Below are 24,210 nucleotides of genomic sequence, written 5' to 3'. Positions count from 1 at the left end.
CTCGCTCTTTTTGATCACTGCGGGAAGGTTATGGGTTCAATCCCTTAGTTTACAACATCATTAAAGTAAAGTATCAAGCAAATGATGGACTAGTTAGTCATGTGGGTTATTAACAGCACCGTTCTGATGGTCTGATGGTTGATTGGACAGATACGGACGAGTGCTCCATCGGAAACCCCTGTGGAAACGGCACGTGCTCAAACGTTCCTGGTGGCTTTGAGTGTTCCTGTCAGGAGGGATTCGAACCCGGACCTATGATGACCTGTGAAGGTACGGACAGGAGATAAGCTACACTGTATTTCACAACAAACCATTACAAAATGTTAGTCATACATATATTTTTATATAAAAAAATAATAATTATATATATATATATATATATATATATATATATATATATATATATATATATATATATATATATAAACTACTATAATTATTTAACACAAAATTTATTAAATTTAATTATAGTTTATTAATTAAGCTCTTTTTATTTAATTATATATATATATATATATATATATATATATATATATATATATATATATATATATACCATGTAAAATTAAAAAAAAAAATCAATATATATATATATATATATATATATATATATATATATATATATATATATATATATATACCATGTAAAATTCAATGTAATATAATAAAGTGTGTTTTTATAATTAATACAAAATTAAATTTAAACTAAATTTTTCACAATTTTATAATATGGCTGTTTAATTTAATTAAAATATTGATGAATTTTATAAAAATGTTTTATATAATTATATGAATAATTTATATTTTTGATTTTAATGTTTTATATGTATGTGTGTGTTTGTTTAAATTTGTTTTCTTTAATTTATATATATAAAATACCAGATTTATTTACCAAAGAAGCATAATTGTAAGGATACATCATTTATAGTAGGGGTCAACCGATTATCGGCATTATCGGTGCCGATATTAAATGCTTTTATGGTTTTCGGTCATTTGCCTATAAAATAATTCATAAAAGCATTTTAAAAAGTTTTGTCAAAGCCCCTGTTATTCTTAATTTGAATTTAGTTTAATTTTAATGGCAGACATATATATCGGTTATCAGTCAACTTATCTGTAATAATCAGTATCAGCCCTGAAAAACACATATGTTCACCTGGACCTAGTAAAGATCATGTTCCATGAAGATATTTTGTATATATTTCCTACTGTAAATATATCAAAACATAATTTTTTATTAGTAATATGCATTGCTAAGAACTTTATTTGGACAACTTTAAAAGACAATTTTCTCAATATTTTTTTTTAAACTCTCAGATTCCAGATTTTTAAATAGTTTTATCTCTGCCAAATATTTTCTGGTCCTAATAAGCCATACATCTTATTTATTCAGCTTTCAGATGGTACATGAATCTCAATTTCTAAAAATTTAAATTTAAGGCTGGTTTTGTGGTCCAGGGTCACATATCGGTCAACCCCTAAATTATATTCGTTTTTGCATTTTTTATATGCCTCTTAATAAAGTATTAATAAATTACATAATTATGCTTCTTAAGTGAATAAATTCTGTTTAAATGACCTAACACAGTTACACTTCAAAAAATGATGCTTGCTTTGAGGTTGTTAAGATGTTTCTACTGGAAATAAACGTGTTTTTGTCACATACTACATTCATAAAGTGGTGGTTTTCTCTTAGGATCTGTGTGTTCATCTTTATTCTGTGTGTTCAGACATTAACGAGTGCGCGGTGAACCCGTTGCTCTGTGCTTTCCGCTGTGTCAACACCTTCGGCTCGTACGAGTGCATGTGTCCGACGGGATACGTGCTGCGCGACGACAACCGAATGTGCCGAGGTCTGTATGACGATCCACATCATCATTATACACACACAAACGGGAGTGCAGATGATAATCATTAGTCCTCCCTCTCTCTTTGCAGACCAGGACGAGTGCGCAGAGGGGCTGGATGACTGCGACTCCAGAGGAATGGCCTGCAAAAACCAGATCGGTACCTTCATGTGCATCTGTCCTCCAGGCATGACGCGCCGGCCCGACGGAGAGGGGTGCATGGGTGAGAAACCAGCACGAGTGTGTGTGTGTGTGTAAGAGAGAGAGAGACTCACTCAAGCTCTAAAGAGAGAACGATGCCTGTGTGTCTTCATCAGAAAAATAGACAGTAATTCAAAAGAACAGACTCATGATTTTCAACTGGTGGACGAGAAAACTGGTGGAAAAGACCAGAATATTGCAGAAACTAATAGTGACTAATAATTTTGCATGAGCAAAAATATTTTCTTCAGAAAATGTCTAAATATATAGTAGTAATAATAATGCTTTAATATTTTGTTTAATTACTATAAAACAATAATATATATTTGTTTAGTGATAATAATAATAACTTAAAATTTTATGCAGTATAAATATACATTTGTCTAATGTGACTGCAGTAACTATTGTACTTTGTCAAAAGTTTTACAAGGCTATTTGTAACATGCATTTTTAATAAAATATTAAATTAGTATTATACAAATGTTTTTAAAAACATAAAGTTTGGCAAAATACAATTGCCACAAAATATACAAAACAAAAAACACAAAATATACAATAATATTATGTATTATATTATATTATATTATATTTTTCTACATAGTCATAATACTATTTCAGCATTTTATGCAAATTGTTATCATAGTGTTTACTAGGTTAAATAAGTAATATTTATATAATACTAATAATTTAATGTTACTTTATATCAATGTAAACTGGAATATTGAGAATGTAGTGATATCCTAGACAATGTAGTTGGACAAAATGATAAGTTTTTAACATGCATTTTGAATAATAATAATATTAATAACAATAATTAAAATTTAATGCAAAATAACCATAAAACAAATATTTTCATATTTATATTTTCTATATAATAATAATAATAAAAGTAATCTTGTATTTAATGCAATATTAATATAAAAGCCTTTAAAATAAAGAAGAAATATAATAAAAATAATTATTTATATTTTATATAATTACATAATAATAGGTCAAATTTGACCAATATTACGCAATTAAAATCTGTAACATTTTTATTTGATATAACCTAAACCATTTTCTGTATTGCATACTGGATATCATTTAAATGTACACAAGTAAGTCATTTTTATACAGCAGGTGCTCATGGTGCTGTTGCCGTCTGTCTTGTTGCATAAGTCGTCTCAGATCATCTCTCTCTCTCTGGCAGATCTGAATGAGTGCCGCAGCAAGCCGGGGATCTGCAAGAACGGCCGCTGTATCAACACCGTGGGCAGCTACCGCTGTGAATGTAACGAGGGTTTCGAACCAAGCTCCACGGGCACGGAGTGCATTGGTAAGACCCAGCACCCAATCAGAACATGACTGAAAGAGCCAGCGGCCAATTAGAACACGGCTGAAAGAGCCAGCGGCCAATCAGAACACGGCTGAAAGAGCCAGCGGCCAATTAGAACACGGCTGAAAGAGCCAGCGGCCAATTAGAACACATCTGAAAGAGCCAGCAGCCAATCAGAACACGGCTGAAAGAGCCAGCAGCCAATCAGAACACGGCTGAAAGAGCCAGCGGCCAATCAGAACACGGCTGAAAGAGCCAGCGGCCAATCAGAACACGGCTGAAAGAGCCAGCAGCCAATCAGAACACGGCTGAAAGAGCCAGCGGCCAATTAGAACACATCTGAAAGAGCCAGCGGCCAATCAGAATGTGTACACAGATCGCATGAAACCAAATGTTACAACTGAATCAAACCCCCAGTTTTCAATCATTTAATACAGGATTGCCATTTAATGAGAATAATTGTGTCTAACTGGCCTGTAATGTTGTCAGATAACAGGAAGGGCTTCTGCTTCACGGAGGTCCTGCAGACGATGTGCCAGCAGTCGTCCACTAACAGAAACACCGTCACCAAGTCGGAGTGCTGCTGTAACGCCGGCCGCGGCTGGGGCTCGCTCTGTGAACTCTGCCCTCTGCCCGGCACCATCCAGTACAAGAAGATGTGTCCGCTCGGACCCGGATACACCACCGACGGCAGAGGTCAGACATCTCAGCTCTTCTGAGTCACTGTGGAGAGATTTCATTGAGCGACAGTCTCTAGAATAAAATCAACATTAGCTTCTTTTAGACCAGTGCAGTTATTTTATGTACATTCAAATATCTATACAATTTATATATATATATATATATATATATATATATATATATATATATATATGAAGTGAAGTGAAGTGAAGTGACATTCAGCCAAGTATGGTGACCCATACTCAGAATTTGTGCTCTGCATTTAACCCATCCGAAATGCACACACACAGAGCAGTGAACACACACACACACACTGTGAACACACACCCGGAGCAGTGGGTGTGTGTGTGTGTATATATATATATATAAACATATAAATTAAGAAAATGTGTGTTACTTTTCATATTTGTTTATACTTATGTATATTTACACTAATGGATATTTTAAAACAATTTTACTGGAATAAATTGTTATTATAATTCCTTTTGGACAAATGATCAAATATCTTTTTTATTTTTCTTTGTGATTTATGATTAAGTGTTTGGGCTATTTCAATATATTTGAAATATTTGTATATTCATATTTCATAAATATTTCAATTTTTTTTTTTTTAAATACATTTGATTATATTAAGTGTAAATATTCTGGATATATATATATATATAAATGAATTCAGAAATATGTATTTTTATGTCGATAATTATAAATGTTTACATCAATGCATTTTTTTTATTATTATAGTTAATTATTTATCAATCTAATAATTTTTGGCAAAAATATTGGATTGTGGATATTTACTGGGAAATATTTAAAAATACATTTTAATATATTCATGTTCTCATCAATATTTCAAATAAGTTTATGGATATTTGAAATGTATTTAATAAATATATACATTTATAAAATATCCATGCATTTTTAAATTTAGAATTATGAATGGTTTACATTAATGCATTTTTAAAATAATATTTTAGTGAATTATTCGGCACTGTAATAAATTATACAAAAAGCACATCCATTTCTTTGCTTTGGAAGTGGATATTTATTTACCAGTAATGTACATGTGAAATATATATATATATATATATATATATATATATATATATATATATATATATATATATATATATATATATATAAACAATATTTAATTTATCATTATTAGTATTATATTAACATTAGTACTGTTTTTTAATAAGTGCTAAATATGTTTAGTTAGAAGTACTTTATTAAAATTCAGGCATTTCTTTTAGATGTAATATGCATATTTAGATGCATTTTTTTTTACCATATCTACCATGTTTTTGCAGACATTAACGAGTGTGAGGTGATGCCTAACCTGTGTAAGAACGGCCAGTGCATCAACAGCGTCGGCTCTTTCCGCTGCCATTGCAACGTGGGTTACACCAATGACTTCACTGGCACTTCCTGTGTCGGTACGTTCTCCTCGCTCACCATAACCCTCTTTTAACACAACAAAGTGTGGTACGGTTCAAAAAGCCTGTTTTTGATCCAATACATGATGCTTTTCAATTAGATATGGACGAGTGCTCTCAGTCGCCCAAGCCGTGCAATTTCCTGTGCAAAAACACTGAAGGCAGTTACCTGTGCTCATGTCCCAGAGGATATATCCTACAGCCTGATGGGAAGACCTGCAAAGGTTAGCTCATAATCAAAGCGTATATTTGTCCTTGATGTGATAAAATATGCTCATAGCAATAATCAGTCCCAATGTGTGTGCTAAAATGAAAAACGGCTTATTTCATCCCAGATTTGGATGAGTGCTCAACCAAGCAGCACAACTGTCAGTTCCTGTGCGTCAACACGATCGGTGGCTTCACCTGTAAATGCCCCTCGGGCTTCATGCAGCACCAGACGGCATGCATAGGTGAGGGATATGAACTCAAACCACCCGCTAACATGCCTAGCCCAGAATCTAAATAATTGAGCAGGTCATTTGGAGCTAAAATTGCCTCCATGCTTCATCTCGTAGACAACAACGAATGCAGCAATCAGCCGAACGTATGTGGCTCCCGCGCCTCCTGCCTTAACACCCCCGGAAGCTTCAACTGCGAATGTCAGAAGGGCTTCTCTCTGGATGCCACCGGACTCAACTGTGACGGTAGGTTTTAAATTTTAGGCCCATTAGAAATATTTTTGCACTAAGCACCAATGCAAACATCACTTGTTAAAAGCTGTTATATGCTTTTGTTGAAACCATCTATTCAGTGCATAATCATGTGTAACAGCAGAATTGTTGGTGGAAAACTACGCTCAAATTGCGCCTATATTACTTGCGCACTCCCACAAAGCACCATAAAGGACATAATCAATCCGCTCTCAAATTACTTAAATTAGTGCTGTCAAAATGCGTTAACCCAAGCGATACATTTTTTCCTGTTTAATACGTTAAAATATTTAATGCAATTAAGGCATGGCCTTAATCCTATTTGATTTTTTCTTGAAAACAAATCTCTTTACACCTCTTTACGACCACATCAAATGGGAGACTTTCCCAAATGCACACTACAACTTTAAATTTAGAAAAAATATGCGATTAATTAATACAAATGTTTTTACGTCTATACAAATTTTACTGTCTTTAAGTTCTAGGTAAACTTTTTACGCGTTCTGCTCCATCTCGCGCACGGCCATTTCAAGGTGGCTTTCAAAGCATATTCAACACATCGCCGTAGCACCTTGTGGACTCGTTCTGTCTCAACACTCACCTCATGCCAGCGCTGTTGTACGTAGATGTCAGTGGACACTTCTGATTATAAAAATTGCATCACACGGACAGTGTTCGGACCATCACTGATCATGACCGGCCGAAGTACACTTGGGCTTTAGACTGTCATTTGCAATACTTCTTGGAATTTTTTGGTTTGGTTCGTGGCATATAATGCTTTAACAAAGCATTTTTTCAAAATCCCAATGGGAAAATTGATTGAAAAGAAAGTACTTAAGGAACCAACACCACTTAGAAGGTGGACGGACAAGATTAGAAGCACATGCTAACCTGATTTTGGTTTCTGACAGACGTTGATGAATGTGGTGGAAACCACCGGTGCCAACATGGTTGCCAGAACATGTTGGGAGGCTTTCGTTGCGGATGTCCGCAGGGTTACGTTCAGCACTACCAGTGGAATCAATGTGTGGGTGAGTATTTCTGCGCAGATGAATAGCGATTCTCAGTTGCACAGTTGTTCTAATTTCTGCGTCTTCCATTCACCCAGATGAGAACGAATGTGCCGGGAACCAAGTCTGTGGGTCTGCATCTTGCTATAACACTCTGGGCAGCTATAAGTGCATGTGCCCATCAGGTTTCGACTTTGAGCTCTCTGCTGGCGGATGCCAGGATGTTAACGAATGCGCCCTGAACAATAACCCCTGCAGCTATGGCTGCTCCAACACAGATGGTGGATACTTGTGCGGATGTCCCGGGGGCTTCTTCAGAGCAGGACAAGGGTGAGTAATTAAGGCTAGCCTGCTCATTTTTGTGTATGCCACAAGTGTGCATTCCTGCTCGACAACTTTCTTTCAGAGTTCAGCCCCACCTTTCTACAATGCACCCAACTTGGATGCTTCTAGTAATCCAGAACAGCTTTACTAGGTAGTTCAAGGGATAAAGTCTAAGAAGGTGGCCCTTCAGTAGCAGGACTGGATACCCAAATAGTTTGAACATACTGTACACTATATAGTAGGGAGGTCCACTCTGGTCTTGGAAGGCCACTGTCCTGCAGGGTTTAGCTTTAGCCCCAAGTATAGCGAACCCAGGTTACAAAGGTCTTCAGGATTAGCGCTAGAATCCACAGGAGTCTCCATCCAACCCTGCTCCTGGAGAACTACCATACTTCAAAGTTCAGTTACATCCTGTGTCAACCACACCGAAGGTTGCTTGGTAATTACAGACAGGTGTGTTGGAGCAGCATTGGAACTGAAGTTTGCAAGGACGGTCTCTCCAGGAGCAGAGTAGATCCCTGCTCTATAGGTTGTTGGGCCTCCAGAACAAGAATTTGGAAATCACTTCCCTGAACTGTATAAGTGCAAAGAATGCATTAATGTTTCACCCTTTTTCATTTCTAGGCACTGCATCACAGGAGCGGGCTTCCAGGGTCAGTTTGGCTCAGAGGGAGTGGATGACGAAGACTCATTGTCACCAGAGGCCTGCTATGAATGCAAGATCAATGGTGACCTTGGAAAGAAAGGTCGCCATAGGCGTAATTCTGACGCTAATGAGCTCAAGGTACTTTTGAGTACTGTCCATCTCTCTTTAGATGTCTTGTTATCAATATAGCCAAAGTGCTAAGACTGAAAGGGTGTAATAGACTTAAATCTTTCAGATGCTTCTTCTAAGGTTTCCAACTCTTCTGTCCTTCCCTCAGGAGACAGTGAGCTTAGCCAGCATGGATGTCCAGACCGCTATCCCCATGAACCTCAGTCTGGCACAGCTGCAAAACAAGGAACCCCTACTTGAGTTGCTTCCAGCCCTGGAGCCGCTTGAGCACCATGTGCGCTATGTCATAACGCATGGAAACCAAGGTGACCACTTCCGCATCCTGGAGCGTCGCGATGGGAAGAGCGTTCTGCGGCTGGGTCGAAAGCCACCCCCTCCAGGTTTGTACCGCTTGGAGATTGCCAGCTTGCGTCTGTTCGGTCCGCGCAAACTTCATCAAATGGAGGACCAACATGACAGCTACTACTTGCTGGGCGAGATTGGCGATGCACTGCGCATCAAGCTGCACATCCACCTGCACTGAGACTGACCCTTGACCACGTGCCCTTCACTGCAGGGCGTAGGCTCTGCAAGACTGTGTCAATTTACCGCCATGTTTTGGGTTCGTTTTTTTTTTGCCATCCTTTCATGTCAGCTCCTACCGACTCCACCAGGTTCGGTGGAATATGTACATATACCACCATAAATTAGCAGGAGTGCGTTAGCACTAGCTTTAGCACCCACTTTTACCAGAGGGACAATCAGAAAAATCAGTCGTAAAGACAATTTAATTTTAGTATGGCTATTACAGTTGTAAACTGTCAAAATTATCATGAAATGACATTTCAGTCTTTAGTGCACATAAAAACGTTGCATTATAGATGAAGAAAAATATAAAGACTGTTCACTCACCTCGATATCTCAGTATAAACTGGGGTAAAAAGTTTATTCCATTCAGTATTTAGTCATTCATCAAGTATTGTACTGTCTTTAAAACTAAACACAAAAAAAGGTCACACTGCAGCAATTTTTCAGGTTTAAACATGAGTCAAAACATGAGTTTCAAACTGCTTATGGTTCTCGAAACTGAAATGAGTCTTTTTACACAATATTTCTGGGACATTCTGGAGTGTTTGCATGAGCTGCCACATCGCATTACCTCATTTTACACACATGCACGAGAACACACACAAATATATGTACCGAAGTTAGGACAGGAGTGGTGCTCAATTTGCACTGGGCCTCCTCTGCGTAATTTAATCAGGGAAAAATCATTCCAAAAATGGCTGCGACTGTCTAAAGGGTTTTCGAATATGCATGTTATGTTGCACAAACTTGGCATTCACATTTGAACCATTTTCTTCTCCATACTTGTGTGCTCTTGTTGGTGTATTTGACAAAGACCTGCTTGGCAAACAGAGCACATATGAATGGAGAACTGGCAGTTCTCTAAACCAACTAGAGGCCATTTTTGATTGCAGCTGGAGATGTGCAGTCTCAATTGTACATAAGGATTGTTTGGCAAGCCGTCCTCCTAAACACTCCAGATACGGACACGCAAACACACATTTTCAACTTTCAAGTGTAGTAACGATTACTAGGTGACCCTCGTTTCTTAGTTTCACAGTAACCGCGAAACAAACAAGGTGCTAAGATTCCAACGTACGCTGTACTACGAACTGATTTGTGGATCGCTAACGTGACATTTTTCAAAAGGTCTTTTGTGTTTTATTTTATTTCATGTGTGATTGTCTTTTGTACTGTCTCAATGCTGAAAAATCATTACCATCAAAGCTTGTTGAAAATTGTAATTGTATATTTTAAAGTGAAATGTAGTTTTTGTTTGTATTTCTTCTTCTTTTGTATTCTCAAGCATCAAGACTGCCAAACCAAATATTTACTTGTACACATTAGATAAATAGCCTTTAAGAGCTGTTGACTTTGTTTTTCCTCTGAATACTGACAATTAATGATCACGGCGTACTTAATTTACTGTCACTGAGCACTACGTGACGTACATCACTGTTTACATGAGCTTGTCCATTGATCATCTAAATTAATAATACTGTAGTTTATTGCAACAACCAGCAATATTGGACTGTTTTCAAAGGCTGTAAACAAAGTGATTTTGGTGCTAGAATGACAAAACTGTTTCTTGAACATCACAGTAACTGCACTGTACGACAGCCTGAGCTATATTTATGCATAATCATTTGTCTAACTTGGGAACTTTGTATACTTTCATATCTTTTGTTTTTGTTGATGCCACTACATGTAAAAGAGCGAATGTGCGTGACTGTACTGTATGTCAAAAAATCAGCAGCAAACTTGAAATAGTCATCAAGCTAGTGTTGGGTTACGAACTACAGACCAAAGAAAGTGGACCGGGTCGCTCAGGATGTCATCCCATACCATAAATCCCAGAGGTGCATTGATTAGGGCATCTGTATGAATTCTTCTGAGCCATAAACATGCATGACGGAGAAACCTGAGCACCCCGTTCACTGCTAATGAGTAATTCCAAATGCATTGTTTTTAAACCATTTTTGATCCATCTGTTAGATCGGAGTGATCCGCACAATGTTTGTGAACATCTGTACGAAACAACAAATGGCAATAAAACAACATGGGTTATATTTTTAAACCTTTGTCTTTCTGTTCTCTTTGTGCAAAAGGCTATTTTTAGCCATGCTAAAGAGATCTAGCGAGCGTATCCAAGTGGAAATGGCTTATTGATCTCAGAAGGGTGGCCACTTCGTCTGGAAGATTTTGGAAGGCTTAAGTGAATAAACCCAGTTTTATTTCAGACAAAAGGGAATTAGGAAAATATCCAAACTACTTACAAAACTCACAAAGCAAACGCAAGCTCCAATGTTTCTTGGCATATCACCATTCTTTGCACATCCGTCCAAATGAGAGCTGCAAATTCAAGACGACACATTAGCAAAAAGGGAACTCCAAATCGGAGCGGGGATATAAAAATATATCTTTCGGCCGATTCTAAACCTTTCTTCGATCACAATGGTTTCAGAGAGCTCGGTAGATCAGCAAACAGACAACCAATGACAGGAACAACCTTCAATATATGAGAACATATGGCTTATATATATATATATATACACATAGTCAAAAGGACAGGAAACAGCAATAATAATACAAGGACAGAAGTTCAGAAATCTTAAAGGGATTTTTGCTCCAAATCCAGAACATCCTCAGAAACGTATAAAGTTTAGAACGGGTCTGTCGAAGGCAGCAGGTATGTCGGACATACTCTGACTTTCCAATACTGAAGTTTTCCTTAAAGATGTATTTTGTGCAAATTTACCATGCTAAATAGACAAAATCACATGGAGTATGCCATAATCATGGTAGAAGGCTTATTTAATTTTACACCAATGAAAACGAGGCAATGAGGGCAGCAATGACTAAGCAGAACAAAGTGTAAATTGCTTTGGAAACCAAGTTAAATCCAAAGCAGCAACAATTGAATGAAATTTCAGTGATCTTTACAGTGTAAATTGTATATAAACCATTTGTTGAATTCAACGCAACAATTAACAGAAATTGACATTTTAATGACACTTAAGTGATCTGTGTAAACTTAGCGAAAACCATTTGCTGAATTCACTGAAACAATTAACGTGTTTTTCTCACTACTCCCTGATGTGTGCGTGCACTTGGATTGGTTAAATGCAAAGCACAAATTCCAAGTATGGGACACCATTCTTGGCAACACGTCCTTTCCTTTAACTTTCCTTTCCTTTTAAATCAGTTTACAGCAACAATCGACATAGCCTCATTTTCAGTTGCATTAAATTAAATATGCCATCTACATGGGTCCATTGAAGGGTTTCATCATGTCTTTTACAATTAAGATTCATCTACAGTAACAAAGTATGTACAGTAGCTGAAGGGTAGTAACGGTTCACAGTTAGCATTGTGTTGGGCACCTTGAACCGTTGACTTCATGTGTTTGTTCGTTGTAGACCTTGTAGACCGTCCTGAGGAAGTAGCTACAGCGGAAGAAATGGACGACCCTGTTAATTCGGTTAAGTTTTCGCCCAAAGTGTATTTCAAGGTACTGTATACATGGCACGTGCATTCCCTGGGAATCAAACCCATGATGGTTTAAGCGCAATTAGCTACAGGCTTGGAGTCATGCCACAGGTTGGGGTAAGGCAGGTGGTGTGTCAAGGTCACATGACTACACCAGGGCGTAATCAAACTGGCCCCGCTCGAAGCCCTCCTTGTGATCGGTCCAAGATGAAGCGGGCATTCGGCTGTAAGGGTCCAGCAAGATCCGGAAGCAACGCACCAAGAGGAAAATCAAAAACAGCATCAGGAGACCCACGAACGCGAAGGCCGTCCTTTGCTCAGCATCGCCACCAAGAGGTGGGCTGCTGGGGACCCCGGCAAATGACGGCCCCGGCGAGAGCAGCTCATAGTCTAACGTGGACACATCGCTCATCCTCCAGGGGGGGCGACGACAGAACTTGCAAGCTGTCGCAAGAGTGGGTGGGACAGAGAGATTGGCCAGATTGATGCGGCGACCTGGATGTGAACAAACGAGGCCAAAGTGGACACCTTCGACCGCGTGACGGACACGCAAAGTGACACAAGTGGAGCAATCCGGGACCAAGAGGGGTCAAAACGACAGGCTTTTTTTATTCCAGACCTGTCAAATCGTATCTGATACGCAAGTGGAGCAGCGCAAGCCGATGGGACATGACACAACGGGCTGCCACAATGCATAAAAACAGCAAGGACTCGAGTCACACGCTCGTTTCTTTTGGCTGTAGGGATGGGGCTAATTGGTTCCAGATGGGACACGGTTTGCAGGTGTTGTCCCTACGTTGGGCGCCAGTTTATGGATGGCCTCACGGCAAGCATCCCATTTCTGACTGCCGCTGAAAGCACATCAGACACCTAATCAGATCAGATAAATATGCGAAGCCGGGAAAGCCGTGTGTTCAAGCGAGTTTAATTGAGTGGGCTCCAGTAGGTGTGCATTAGGTTGATGAGTCAGAGATGATCTGTTCCTTCGTGCTTGTGTTTTCTCACACAGAAGCGTCTTGTAAGGTTGGTACTATTGATGGAGGCTGGCTAATGTCTGGGATAGTGTGGATTTCAGGGCCAGGATGGGATGTAGGTGGACAGCACAGAGTCACAGAAACGACGCCTTCGCTACAGAGCGTTTGGCCTCTGGTCTGTTGTACTTCACCCTGTAAACACACAACACACACGAATTCAGCATTTAATCCGTTTAGTTGCATGACCATTAACTGTTCCTAAACCCAAAAAAGCTCACAATGAAGAAGCTATTATGTGCATTTCAGAAGTGTACACTGGATGTTACCACAATGTATTAAAAAAAAATGTAAAAAAACTTTGGCCTAAGGCACATTTGGCACGTTAATTTTTTTTGTTAAAACAGTAAAAATAAAAGAAAAATCATATATATATATATATATATATATATATATATATATATATATATATATATTAGGATGATATTAAATGGCAGAAGATGGCATAACTCATGTTTTCAGTAGATTGTTGATCATGTTAATGATGTGGAGGCTTATAAAGTCATGTGTCAAATCTGAGCGCCTGAATGAATGTTTCTACTAATCCAAGCAAAACTTCTATAATTACCCTGACACTCTACGTAATGGTGCAGCTGATTACAAAACGGCAATACCAGCAAAAGCGGCTGTTGTAAATGTAGTCTTTATCCATCAGCGGGGCTTTTTAAGGAATCATTAGCGGCCTCCTGGAGGAAACCAAATAAGCATTTGTGAATAATACGAGTCTCATTCTCTCTCGAGTGTCGCTGGTTTGGGATCACAGGATGCAAAATGTCAGCAGACGATTATCTTAAACTTGTGAACAGCGGCAGCGTGATTAAAGCGATCAGACAGAGACAAGGGGAAAGATGGATGACTGGCGCAGAAATCACTGGTGCTGAATGGACGGGCCCAAGCCTCATGATGGATGACGGGACGACGTGAGGATCTGGGACGACGCTCTCTTCACGCGAGCCGTATCTCTGCGTCCTGTGCTGCTCGCTCTGGCCACTTCATCAACGGGACTTAATCAATCAGCTCTTCCCTGAGACACGAGAGCAAGAGTCCCAAGGGTCTTACAGAGCAGAGGGAAATTTTACTGTGCAAAATAAATATATATAGCACTTTATTTTACAGTCCTGTTCCTCATGTACATACTATGTACTTATTATAGTAATTACAATAACTATGTAATAACTAGGTACTAACCCTGAACCTACCCCTAAACCTAACCCTACCCCATGTAGTTACCCTGTATTACCAGAACTTTCTTAGATAAATACACTGTAAGTACACTATAAAGTACATGGCAGTACACATACTGTAAAATAAAGTGCAACCTATATATATATATATATATATATATATATATATATATATATATATATATAAATGCTGCTGCTGTCAAAAACAAATTAATAACTTACAATAAATAACACTATACTACTAATAAATAAGCGATAAATTATAGTGTTATTATTAGTAATAAAATTTATGTAATTATTATTTCTATAATTATTATAAATAACCAGTAAAAATTTAATAAAATTTAGATTTTCAACATTTCATTAATTAATTCATTCCCTAATATTAAATGAATTAATATTATATTAATAAACCAGCAAAATAATTTATTTAAAATTATAATTAATTTTTGTAAATTTTATTATTATTATTCAATTAATATGAATAAACCAGTAAAAAATAATAATTTATTACAATTATTTTTTTAACATTTGCTTAATTTTACTATTTTTATTTAGATTTAACATTTTATTTATAAATTCATTAATTCACTATTATTATTGTTATTATTCAATTAGAGGGGTCATATGATGTTGCTAAAAAAACACATAATTTTGTGTATTTGGTGTAATGAAATGTGTTTAAGGTAAAAAAAAGAAAGAAAGAAATAAAACCTTATTTTCCACATACTGTAAATTATTGTAGGTCTAGTAAAATTTTGTAAAATTATCATTTATATTAAAAACTGTATTTTTATTTTCAACACTTTATTCATTCATTAACTTATCATCACCATAATTGTCGTCATCATTATCATAATTAAATGAATGGATAAAGATGCTTCTATTTCTATACTAATTGTTATATTTTATTAATTTAAGAAAAAATGCTACTACTAATAATAAAATTACTGAACAGGAATTTACATGATGCAAATTTTATATTTAAATATTTATTTAAATTATATTATAGTTTTGATTCTATTTACTCATTCTTTTAATAATGTTATTTAAAAAAAAAAATAATAATAATGATAGTAAAAAATAAATACTAATAATGCTTACAATAATAATAATAATGACTAAAATACATATGTATAAATATTAAAATTGACCAAAGTTGATATTGTGGTCTATATAATAATACCTCAGTATTAACAGTAAAAAATGAGGTCCTTCGATTCGATTTTTTATATATGATTCTGCAATGATTCACATATTTGACATTTTGACAGTCCATGGCCTCAAAAAATATGAAACCGGTCTGTGGATCGAATGAAAATGTCCAAGTTCATACTGAGACTTAACTGCAAATCTGATCCCAGTTTGTAACTCTAGATGACAAATGAGAGCCACGTCACCTCGCTGGTGCTCAGCTCGGAGATATCAGAGATCTGGTTTGTGTTTTCTGTCCTTCAGACGCTGAGGGTGAACGGCTGGAGCAGATGGAAACCCAGCAGGTCTTCAGAAACACAGGTCACAGCCAGAGGACTCGTCTCAGAGCAAACACTCAACGAATCTGTGGGACCCTAAACAACATCGACCTGGTCAGAAGTGCATGTTTGTGCAATAACAGGGCCGGTTGCCAGATCTTCAGGCTGTTAAACCCCCTCAATGACATCCACAGGATCAATTAACAAGTAAACAGGACAGGAATACATCTTTCTTTCTGTTCATGATGCATCAAACCTACCCTGGGTAATGTGCTCTCAGAAACTGTTCAAAAATACCTTTTTGGTCCTTCTTTAGGGTCCTTAGTGATACTTATATGCTGTATGGTGAACTGTATATTATATTTCATATTCTACTGTTTATTAAATATTAAATATTATATTTGATAGAAGTTGTTTACGGAGTTAAATGTTTAATGCAAGAAGTCAAACGTAGTATAACTAGTTAAAAAAATTGTCTAGGCATGTTTTATGCTTTTTTAATTTCTTATAACAATACATTTACATTTATATAATGCATTATAAAATTATTCTCAAATTATACTATGGCTGAGTAAAATGTATAATGCATGAAATAAAAATAGAAATAATAATAAAAATAATAATAATCACTACAGTAAAAAAAAAAACTTTATATTTTTACATATTATAATATATCATTTTGTATTATACTTTACAAAAATTAAATATTTTATGTATATTGTTTCAAAAATAATAAATTACATAATAATAATAATAATAACAAATAACAGTAAAAGTCAAGGCATGTTTTGTGCTTTTTTCCCCCATTATTATAAAATAATGCATTACTTTCATATAATACATGATAAAGTTGGAAAGATTTTTCTGTATGCAGTTTATGATTTCTATTATATTCAATTATGGCTTCTAATAGTGTAATAAAGCAAAACTCAAAAAGGCATGTTTTATGCTTTTTTCATTAATTGAACACAGGGATAGATTATGTTTTAATAACAAGAACTAACAACATTTTATAAACAATATTTGTTGTTTATAAACATTTATTCATGCATTTATCTACATATATAATTCATATCTAAATCTATTTATTTCCTGTTTTTGAAAGAAGTCTCTCATGCTCACCAAGGCGGTGTTTATTTGATCAAAAATACAGTAAAAATTATTAAATATTATTAAAATATAAAATAACTAGTTTCTGTTGTATCATCTGTTAAAATATAATTTATTCCTGTGATCAAATGTGAATTTTCAGCATCATTTCTCCATTCTTGTGTCACACGATCCTTCAAAATTCATATTAGGAATCACGATTTGCTGCATTTCTGATCATTATCAATGTTGAAAACAAGTTTTTTTTTTCAGGATTCGCTGATGACTAGAAAGCTCATAAGAACAGCATTTATTTGCAACAGAAATATTTTCCAACATTATAAATGTCTTCACTGTCGCTTTAGATCAATCTAATGCATCCTTGCAGAACAAACCTATTCATTTATTTCAGAAAAGCCCTCACCAGACTAAAAGTTTCTCATGACGCATCAGATTCTCCATCACAGTAGTAAATGTGTGTGTGTGTGTTTGAGGAAGAAACTCTCCTCAGCTCTTCCTCATCTGAAAACGAACGGCTTTTCATTAACAAGCTCCTCGGGGAGGAAACGTCCGCGTGGTGTCTCCGCTTTTGGCCCGTGGGAACATTTGTGAGGAAAACGACTGAAACCCAGCTCATTATTCACTGAGACGGACCAAACGGCCGGATTCGTCATTATTTGTCCGAGAGCCCTCTCCGAAACTAATTAAAGGACACAGTATGATGACAAACGAATGGTGTTAGCATTGAAGAAAATGCTAACCGAGGGCTAACGGCGAATTCGGTTCAATTTTCCCGCCAGCTGGATGTTTATCAAGATAGAACGGGTCTGGGAAGAGAAAGGAAAGGAGAGATGACGCCATCCATCTCGACCGTTACTGCTGACAGTCTTTGATTTTTCGCTTTATGTTTCTGTTCGTGTGCTCGTGTGCATTCATCAATAACGGATCACTGTCACCGGCGGCACGTCTGCGGGAAACGTCCCGCTCACCTTGAGCTCGCCACTAAAGTGAAATATCATGGGGATGATGGAGAACTGTGGGGTTTTCATACGAGTACAGGGATGTACAATTATTCATAGTTATTCATGAACTCATATCGAGATTTGAGAATCTGGACCTCCGATTCAATGAGAAATGGCAGATTCAATAAGGAGAAGCAGCAAAAATATTATAAGGGGAAATAATTTAATAAAATGTAAATAAACTTCTAAGTGCACATTGTAAATAAATTACAATAATGCAAATTAAACAATATTAAATCTATAACGTCATATAAAAATAATAATAAAAAAGTAAAATAAAAATACTTAAAGCATATAAAACAGAACATGTAAAATTCAAATAAAGTAAAATAATGTTATAAAAAGAACATAAACGTTTAAAAAACACATTTAAATATTTAAAATGATGTACTTTTACATTTCGATAATTGATCATGCTAACATTTAATAACACTATCTTTAAACAATATTAAAAATACAGATTACATTTAAAGTTTTTAAATTATGTACTCTTATTATAATATTACCTTAAGTGCTCTTGCTTTTCAAATGAAAACGATTAAATACGAAAACTTTTACTTAAAAATGTTAAATAAAATGTTTTATCATAAAGTCAGTTGCAATATTTGATACTAAAGACCCAAGATCTAAAGATCTCCAAAAAGTATAAATAGAAATATTTTTATATTTTATAAATATTCTTCAGATTTTTTTTATCCAATTATCTTCCATTTACCAGTTATTGGCCCTAAAGGAAAAAATCATTTACGTTTTAGATTATTTATTTATTTATTTATTTTCAGATTCTTCAAAAACATTACATCTTTTATAAACAAAACAAGTGACTGTATTTATACCCAAATCACTGAACCATACAGTCAACTGATTCATTTAGAAATTAAACAAGTGTCTGTCTTTGTAACGGAGCTGATGAATATTCAGTAAACGGATTTGTTAAAAGCACAGAATCATTGAGGAAAAGGGAGTCGCTGAATCATTATTTCAGCAGATTCGTTTGAAAGCACTGATTCATACAGAAACAAGCGGCTTCCTCCATGAATGCGAGTCACTGAATCATTCACTCAACTCTGGTTCTTTTTTAGAGAAAAACAAAGACGGGAAAAAACTGAACTAGTCACCGAATTAGAATATTGGAATTTGAAAATATTGGCATTTGAATAAAAACATTGCATACAGAGTTGGTCTACGATGATAAATCATCAGAATGTGTCGCGATTCTCTCTGGAATCAGTTCTGAGCTTAGATTTTAACAGTAGATGGCACTCTACTCCAGTTTTTATGAATGATTATTTTAGGTTCAAGTGTGTGGTACAGGATTTGGAAACGAGAAGAAGTAGCGCCATCTGCTATTCAAAACTAGGCTCAGAATCGACTCGAGGAAAATCGATGTTGAATCATTTCTTGATTCGCAATGCATTGATTTATTTGCATCCTTACTATAGAGTATTGTGAAGTGAAATACCCGAAAACTTTGTAAGGACGGCTGGGCCCAGATCAGTCTGAACGTGTCAGTGTTAACCTGGACTTGGCCTGTGGAGACTGAGGGGAAGTGATCTGTCAGCACTCCTGACGTCTTTAATTCACATCCCAAATCAAAGCATGAATTATTGAGCCGCAAGAGCGTTTGATGGACAGAGGAGACGGCAGTGAGTGAGCGCTTCGGACAGCACAGGTCCTTAGTGGGACGTCTTCCACCTGGTGTCAGTCGGGACGGGAAGTGAGGGGTTGCCAAAACTTTTGGACTACGTGACTACATACTTAAACTTAACTTTAAAGTAATAATATTACTAATAAAACCAGACACAACCAGATTAACATAACTGGGTTAAAAACATTGAGCAACAGTGACTCAAAAGGACAACACCGATCGCTGCCTAAGGTGAGTTAACACCGGCCACTGAATACTGAAGAGAGAGAGAGAGAGAGAGAGAGAGAGAGAGAGAGAGTGACGCTGTGTCATGTCAAACCTCAGCAAATGTGTGTTGAAAAATGTGCCTCGCTGTCGGGAGGAGGGCAAGATTGAGACGCCAGAGGAGATAAAACGACTCCAGCCAAATCTTGACAATGGGAGATCCCAGCGCAGATGTACGCTAGCCCAGCTATTAAGAACAGATTATTGAATCACGGCAGATGGAAATAAAAACGCTGATTCCAGGAAAACGCAACAATCGCTTTGCCTGCGCCCACATCCGGCCCTGAAAGCTCAAATTCATCTTTCCACAGAGTCAAAAAAGGCTGGAGAACGAGAAGGTAGTGTTGGAGGGCAAAGGACACCCTGCTATCAAATACTGTGTTCCAGGGATGTTTTGCTGTTTCCATTAAGTTCTAAAAAAAACACTCTTTCAGAATGTTCAAAACATCCACTTTTTTAAATCTTTAAAAACCGGTTATTTTCTTGGTTATGTAAACACTTAGTTTTCTGTTTAATTTAGAATTCTCCAAATATTTTAGAAATGTTACTACTGAATTTTCTCGACATTTAAAGCATCAAGTTTGTGAAAGGTTTTAAAAACGCAACTTCTGAAAACGTTATATTTTAAACATGCTCCGAATGTTTTTTGTAAAGGTTTCAAAAATGTTTTTTTTTTTTTTTTCGGTTATGCAAACATTGTTTAATCACTTTGCAAACATTATGGGAACATAACATCCAGTTTTTTTAAATGTTTTGAAAAAGTCAGTTATGGAAATGTTATTTTCAGAATGTTCTTAACATTCAAAATGTAATGTAAACATTACTGTAACATTCCATTTTATCATTTTGCAAACATTATGGGAACATTAGAACTGAACGTTCAAAACAAACAACCAATTTAATAAATAATATAATAAAAATAAAATAATAAATACGTTTTAAAAATAAGTTATCAAAACGTGATTTTCTCAATGTTCAAAAACTTTCTATTTTATAATTTTGCAAACGTTATGGAAACATTACTACTGAATATTCTCAGAGTGTTCAAAACATCCAGTTTTTAAAAGGTGCTGCAAATTAAGAAAACGTTTTTTTTTTAATGTATTTGGAACGCTTAAAACTAAATGTTTCATATCATTTTTAAAACATTTAAAATGCCACAGATTTTGAACATTCAGAGTTACATTTTTAAAACTTTTTTTTTTTTTTTTTTTTTGCGAACAGTAAACGAACATTCAGTTTTTTTAATGTTTGCAAAAATATTATAAAGAACATTACTACAAAACGTTTTTTTTTTTTTTTAATCCTGGTAATGCAACTTTCAGGAAACATTCAGTTTTAGAATTCTGCAAACATTATGAGAATGTTAGTACTGAACATTCTTTGAACGTTCTGAAAATGTCACAAACATCCAGGTAAAACAGTGTAGAAGAAAATGCTCCATGAACCATGTATAAATAACGTTTCAGTGCTAATGTTTTGAGAACATTACAGATAAAACGGAAGCTTCAATACATGTAACTTGAAGAATGTTCGTTCATCATTTTGAGAGAACCTTGCCAGAACATTCTAAGAATGTTTCCTGTTGGCTGGGAAGGACATGTTTTTAAATTCACATCACTCGTCTGATCAGGCCTAAAGAGGCGTATTATCATACAGCTACGCCCCATTGGTCCCTTCAAGCTAATTTTTGAGTGTAATTGCCTGACTCTGTAATTAATTTTGACTGACGCTTGTACTATTTTTGCACCGAAAACCTTATGAATGGTTTCTGTCGTGAACATGCTGACTGAGATTAATAACGCTGATCTTTTCAGCATTGCTTTATGGATGTGGGAGACCGATCTAATTGAATAGAAGTAGATCAGCAAAATTTTTCCCAATGAGAAAAATGATCCTGGATCTGAGTATTTGTTCCGTGCCATATCATCTGCATTACATCAGCTATGGCTTATGCTTTATAGTCTTATTTTATTAAAAGCAGATTACTGCATTATTTAAGAAGCCTTTCATAAATGGTTTCAAGCCATATATACACACTATAATCCATGAATTGAATTCTTTAGGTTTGATATAAAGCTACAGACTTTCATAAAATATTGATAAGAGTCTCAAGCTTTTTAATATATATTCGTAAAATGTATGGTGTGAGAAAAGATGTTAATATTTAATAAACTGCATATTCATCATCACATGCTTTCAAAATAATGAAATGCCCCAAAATGAGAGATTATCCTAATATCAGGGTATTCCACATAATATTAGTATTCATTAAAAATATGATCACATAACTGAACAAAAAAGTCCTAACATTACCACAAGGTGAAAAAAAAATACTATGGTACTGCTATAGTACATGTCCAAAAGAACAAAGTATATGCATAGTATGGTGATGATCATCATGATTTAAAGGTTGGTTGGCAATATGAATGTCAACATGGCAATTTGAAATTACCATGGTAGGCTACTGAATGGTATTCATATCAATGTGTAAAATATAAGGTAATATAGGTGACCCTGGAAAACAAAACCAGTCAGAAGTAGCACAGGTTTATTAGCAATAATAGCCAACAATACATTATATGGGTCAAAATGATTGATTTTTATTATATGACAAAAATCATTAGGATATTAAGTAAAGATCATGTTCTATGAAGATGGAACTTAATTTTTGCTTAGTAATTTCCATTGCTAAGAACTTCATTAGGACAACTTTAAAGGCGATTTTCTTAGTATTTAGATGTTTTTGCACCCTCAGATTCCAGATTTTCAAATAGTTGCCTCTCTACAAACCATACATCAATGGAAATCTTATTCAGCTTTCAGATGTATTAATCAATCTAAATAAAATTTTAAAAAGACAAAATTTTATACATAAAGTACTGAATGATTGAGTAACGTTAGCTACTTGAGGTAACGTTAAATAAAAAAAAAAACAACAGTACTAACGTTACATTAAATGTGGTAGCCTACTTTTTCATACTTTTCTGTCTAATTATATAATCATAAAGATTTAAACAACTACATACAGTAATCTCAATTTCCTTAAGGTTAAATATATTTTTATAGTATATAATCATGTCGAATAAATTAAAGTTTTCCTATATGACATCTATGTTATTTAGTTGGTTCTCTGTAAAATAACGGATTTCGCCTAAGCTCGCGTGAAAGCCGTTTAAAACGCGTCACACATCTAAATTGCCCTCATACACGCATTAAATCTAAATACAGTGAAATAAGTAATAAAGTACTGACTAACCTGTTCGTTGTTGAGTGTGATGTGAGAGGAGAGTATCCTCCTCGGTGTCTGCCCGCGAAACTTGGGCGCGTTCAGCAGCTGCGCGCTCACGAGGCAGCTCCGACTGAGTGCGAGGGCGCGAACAGGCGCGCGACCTGCTCTTAAAGAACCCGCGTGCACCACATAAACCAATCAGAGCATAGAATTTCCTTTTTACTTACAGGGGTTGGCTTGATTTGGATCTTGCAGTGTGAATACAGTGGGACTTCATAAATAAATACCTAATCATTAATAAGTCATGAACAAATCTATAATAATCAACAAAGCATGGATTAAGCTGTTGTTTGTTTATGCTATTAAATTCAGCTAAAATAGAATTGAAGATTAATAAAAGAATCTAAATGATTCACTTATCTAAAATGATATTTTTATAAAATATATATTAACATATATTAATTTAAGAAATATGGCCTATAACAGTTTTAATATATATATATATATATATATATATATATATAATGTTTCATTAATGTTTCATTTAAAGACAACTTGAGCTTTTCTGGTATTTTGACATATTTCAATCAAAATCTATTAACTAAATATAAATTTATTTAAAGAGTCACCAGCTTCAGGGGTGCATGTGAAGTGTCATAAAAATTATGTTTTGACTGTTCAGAAATAAACAACTCACCACATCCCTCTGTGATCAATGTGGCCCCCCATCTGTTCATGACAGCACAGGCCATCTGTTGCCAACAAGAAACCACATCCACCCAATTACATAACATGGATCTTTCCCAAAACACTAAATTTAAACGAGTGAGGATGCAGAAAAAAACATGATGTGATTAAAGAAAATGTCAGATCTCTGTTTGAATCCAAACCACAAGAAGGGACAACAAAACTCTTAAAATCATTGTAGACACACACACATATATATATATAT

General features: G+C 35.5%; 2 protein-coding genes across 7 annotated transcripts in view; one reads left to right on the top strand and one right to left on the bottom strand.

Annotated features, from left to right (window-relative positions):
• The window catches only part of LOC127987289 (fibrillin-2), a 62,531-nt gene extending 51,627 nt beyond the window's left edge, over positions 1–10,904 (top strand). For all 5 annotated transcript variants that reach the window (XM_052589539.1, XM_052589538.1, XM_052589541.1 and 2 more), the window contains 13 exons: positions 151–270; positions 1,731–1,853; positions 1,939–2,070; positions 3,238–3,363; positions 3,853–4,059; positions 5,355–5,480; positions 5,582–5,704; positions 5,816–5,932; positions 6,038–6,166; positions 7,084–7,203; positions 7,281–7,512; positions 8,131–8,290; positions 8,430–10,904. In XM_052589539.1, coding sequence (XP_052445499.1) covers positions 151–270; positions 1,731–1,853; positions 1,939–2,070; positions 3,238–3,363; positions 3,853–4,059; positions 5,355–5,480; positions 5,582–5,704; positions 5,816–5,932; positions 6,038–6,166; positions 7,084–7,203; positions 7,281–7,512; positions 8,131–8,290; positions 8,430–8,804 — 2,090 coding nt within the window. In that variant the 3' untranslated portion in view covers positions 8,805–10,904. The remainder of the gene's footprint in view (positions 1–150; positions 271–1,730; positions 1,854–1,938; positions 2,071–3,237; positions 3,364–3,852; positions 4,060–5,354; positions 5,481–5,581; positions 5,705–5,815; positions 5,933–6,037; positions 6,167–7,083; positions 7,204–7,280; positions 7,513–8,130; positions 8,291–8,429) is intronic.
• Positions 10,905–11,020: 116 nt separating this feature from the next.
• LOC127987290 (cortexin-1-like) lies at positions 11,021–23,389 on the bottom strand. Of its 2 annotated transcripts, XM_052589542.1 has the most exons (3): positions 23,286–23,386; positions 15,932–16,099; positions 11,021–13,482 (listed from the first exon to the last, which is right to left on the bottom strand). In XM_052589542.1, exon 3 carries the CDS (start codon positions 12,726–12,728, stop codon positions 12,465–12,467), a length of 264 nt encoding a protein of 87 aa, XP_052445502.1. In that variant the 5' UTR covers positions 12,729–13,482; positions 15,932–16,099; positions 23,286–23,386; the 3' UTR covers positions 11,021–12,464. The 2 variants fall into 2 exon arrangements, 1 of the variants encoding a protein (XP_052445502.1); XR_008161153.1 differs by lacking the exon at positions 15,932–16,099 and having other exon boundaries at positions 12,725–13,482; positions 23,286–23,389.
• Between the last annotated feature and the right edge of the window lie 821 nt (positions 23,390–24,210).

This window comes from Carassius gibelio, chromosome B22 (assembly GCF_023724105.1).
Source record: "Carassius gibelio isolate Cgi1373 ecotype wild population from Czech Republic chromosome B22, carGib1.2-hapl.c, whole genome shotgun sequence".
Taxonomy (NCBI): domain Eukaryota; kingdom Metazoa; phylum Chordata; class Actinopteri; order Cypriniformes; family Cyprinidae; genus Carassius; species Carassius gibelio.
The sequence above is the reverse complement of the archived record's forward strand: the minus strand, read 5'-3'. Positions and strand labels throughout refer to the sequence as shown.

Coding starts and splice junctions, on each gene's coding strand:
- LOC127987290 (XM_052589542.1), bottom strand. CDS start 12,728: ATGAGCGATGTGTCCACGTTAGACTATGAGCTGCTCTCGCCGGGGCCG.